A 3,623-nucleotide genomic window follows, 5' to 3' on the forward strand; every position below is an offset into this window, starting at 1 on the left:
ATCTTCATAAACGTTTAAAAGAAAGCTTATATATTAGAAATCAGAAAAGTTGAAATAAATCGATACGCGATCATAAAATCGATAGCATTTTCGTTTTCAGCATCTTCTAAAATATATAAAAGGACCCCAATATAATTGAAATTATAAAAGTTGAAATAAATCGATTTGATCTCTTAAAATCGATAGCATTGTCATTTCCTGATGTAGAGCCACGTCAGTTTGATTTTAATTAATAATTTTTTTCAACTTCTTTGTTTTTTGTTTTAGGAAGGACCCCAACAATTATCCAAGTCTCTTGAAGTAGCAGTGGTCAACAATAGTCCCGGAGACATTATTGACATGGAAGTCCTGAACTCTGACAACGTAACCCCGTTAGAAGAGGCTGTCAAAAATAATTCCGTCCTTTCATTAAAAGCTATGTTATCGGCTGGTGCAAGAATTGATAAGCTTCTCCTTGGAGGAGACACCTACCTGCATATCGCTGCAGCTGGAGGCCAAAACGGAGTACTAGAGGTCCTGCTGGAGAAAGGAATGGACGTGAACAAAAAGAATCACTTACACGAAACCCCGTTATTTCAAGCTGTAAGGGCCGGTAATGTCAATGGGGTGAGAATGTTGCTGGAGAAAGGAGCAGATGTTACAATACTGCCAGAGGGAGGCCAAAGTATTCTTGAGATGGCCGTGGAGTCACAGAATGTTGAATGGTTTAATTTTTTGATAAAAGTTGGAACGAATGTCGGTACCAAAGATGGTGATTCCATAATTCATATTGTCGCTCGGTCTGGAAACAGTGAAATGTTAAACATTATAAAAGAAACGAGACTGCCAAGAAATATCAAAAATAAAAATGGACTCTCCCCTTTACACCTTGCTTCTAATCCATCTGTTTTAAAAACTCTTATCGGGATGGGCTTAGATGTGAACGAGAGAACGGGAAAGGGTGAAACAGCACTGCATCTGGCATCAGCCCAAGGATCCCTTCAGCTGGTGAGGACACTACACCAAGAGGGAGCTGCTATCGACATACAGGATAATTGGGGGAACTCTGCGTTGATGGAAGCTTTAAACCATTCTAAAGAGGATATAGCGACATTCTTGTTGCATAATGGTGCCGATCCGAAACTGAAGGATAAACTAGGTAGGACAGCACTTCACTACGCCGCTAAAGGAGGCCACACTGGGGCCGTGGCCACTCTGCTAAGAGCTGGAGCCAGGATGAATGAGCTGGATAATAAAGGGAACAGTCCTTGTTTGGTCGCAGCCTTAAATAATAAGCCAGCCGTTCTGCAGGTGCTAGTAGAGAATGGGGCCGACCTGGCTGAGAGGGACCGCAATGGCTATAGGATGTTGAATAGTGTGGCCGCCAGTGGACACGTGGAGGCCATGAGGCTGCTGCTTGATGCCGGAGCGGCGGTGGATATGGAAGATCAGGGGCAGAGGACGACTGCCTTACATAGAGCAGCAGAAGGAGGTCACACCGCTGTGGCCACCTTACTGCTGGACCGCGGGGCCGATATCAATGCTAAGGATAGTAATGGCTGCATACCGCTAATAGCAGCATCTAGCCGTGGCCACTTGGACCTGGTGCAGCTGCTCCTCGACCGCGGGGCCGATATCAATACTAAGTCTAATTATGGCTGGACACCGCTAATGGCAGCATCTTTGGGTGGCCACTTGGACCTGGTGCAGCTGCTCCTCGACCGCGGGGCCGATATCAATGCTAAGGATATGTGTGGCTGGACACCGCTAAAAGGAGCATCTTGCTATGGCCACTTGGACCTGGTGCAGCTGCTCCTCGACCGCGGGGCCAATATCAATGCTAAGGATAATTGTGGATACACTGCCTTATGGTACGCTAATGATAATGAGCAAACAGCAGTAGCAGCCTGCCTGAGGGCGTGGGGCGGGGTCCAGTGATATCCTGCAGCCTGGTCCTCATCTGTGACAGTGGGTTCAGGACACAGCAGGACTTTATCCTGCCTTATCATTGTGATAGTTTGTTTTTAGTTTAATATAGAAGCAGTTTTATAATGTTTTATCAACTTGTTAAAAATAAATATCTTCAAAATGAGAAAGATATTTACGACATGTTACATTTGAACATAATATTTTGTAATATAGGGAGATGGTCAGGGTTGCGGTCAATAGTGAAACAAAAATAGTTTACAACTATTTATTTTCCAACGTTTCGCCCCACTTTGCAGGGCTTCATCAGGGCTGTCCAAATAAATAATATATACAATATTTTGTAATGTTTAACGTTATAAATTAAATTATATTTTGAGAAATAAATAAAATGTTTTATTGTAGGTATTGTTCTAACCTGTTTTCCTTTTGTTTAATATGTTTTATCAGGATGGCAGGAAGTTTTTGAACTAAGTAGTTGACATTTCAGATCAACTTGAAATATATGTTCAAATAAAAATTTACGACTTTTTGATTTATTTTCATCTATTAATTATAAATCAAAATATAACCTCAACATATCAACGGTGTATTGTAAATAAGTGAATTTATATATTCATAACTGTTGTTGAATTATTTTATAGTAATTTTAGATTCTTTAACACAAAAAGTTTTTGTATTATTCAAAATTAAAACATATTTAATGACTGGTGATTTAAATTCAAATATTAATAAATTTTAGATCTGTTTTTAAAAGTTTTAAATATAAGCCTTAAATTTTCCAACGATTTCGGTCGATTTAAGAACTTATTGTTGTAAATGTTGGTTGGTCTATTTTTTATATGGTAAGAAATAAAACATCTTTACATAAAAAGATTGCAAATTATTTTGAACCCTTGTGTACTAATAATGAAGTTTAGAAAGAAACATTTTTCTCTTTAATGTGAGCAAATTTAAAGATATCTAAATGTTCTTGGCTGCAGCTAATGATCATCAAAGACAGGTAACTAGGAATAATTTGGAAATATAATTTGTCCAAAAGAAATAGAGAATGTAATGCAGTAGTATACAATGACATTAATAAATTTCACCCAATATCCATACATCCCAGAATTTGAAGGATATTGCTCATTAACCGTGAAGTTGCTGCAGAGTCAACTTTCCTCCCCTCTCCTTTGTCAAGAGTAATCTTATGAGTCGGGCTAATTAATTACGAATCCGCAAGTAGGTTCAACTTCCAACGGTAGACGCTGTGTTGATGAACGCTACCTGGTAGCGGTATGGTAATAAATGACATTTCGAGGGAAGTCTATTACCGAAGTCGTATAATTAGTTTAGGTTATGGTAGTCTCAAATTCTAATGGGATTCTCATAATTTTTCGCTACTTTTTGGTTATTAAATTATCTTACTTCAAAAGTTTGATGTGATTAGGTCTTAATTTAATTATTAATATTTCATTCCCGCTAACTTTAGCTTAGAGATTAAGAGAAAATTGTGAACTTAACTCATTTCGTCGCTCAAATACCGACTCAGGCATTATCAGGAAAAAAAGAAAAAACACAATGAAGGAAACTTAGTATATCTCACATAAAATATAAAAAAATAAACCAAAGGAAATAACACCATTTCATTACATTTCAGTTCAAGGTATTTATTATTGAAGTATATGTGAATATACTCTCCTCTTGGAGTCATGTAGAAATAGTAAGACTTTTTA

General features: G+C 38.0%; 1 protein-coding gene across 1 annotated transcript; it reads left to right on the forward strand.

Annotated features, from left to right (window-relative positions):
- Window positions 1-339: 339 nt before the first annotated feature.
- Window positions 340-1,917, forward strand: LOC106680971 (putative ankyrin repeat protein RF_0381). Its single transcript, XM_014421032.2, has one exon. It carries the CDS (start codon window positions 340-342, stop codon window positions 1,915-1,917), a length of 1,578 nt encoding a protein of 525 aa, XP_014276518.2.
- The last annotated feature ends 1,706 nt before the right edge of the window (window positions 1,918-3,623 follow it).

This window comes from Halyomorpha halys, unplaced genomic scaffold (assembly GCF_000696795.3).
Source record: "Halyomorpha halys isolate HHAL.00 unplaced genomic scaffold, Hhal_1.1 Scaffold302.1, whole genome shotgun sequence".
In the NCBI taxonomy this organism is placed as follows: domain Eukaryota; kingdom Metazoa; phylum Arthropoda; class Insecta; order Hemiptera; family Pentatomidae; genus Halyomorpha; species Halyomorpha halys.

What these genes read in the sequence shown, in the direction of transcription:
- LOC106680971 (XM_014421032.2), top strand. Translation starts at nt 340, where the DNA reads ATGGAAGTCCTGAACTCTGACAACGTAACCCCGTTAGAAGAGGCTGTC.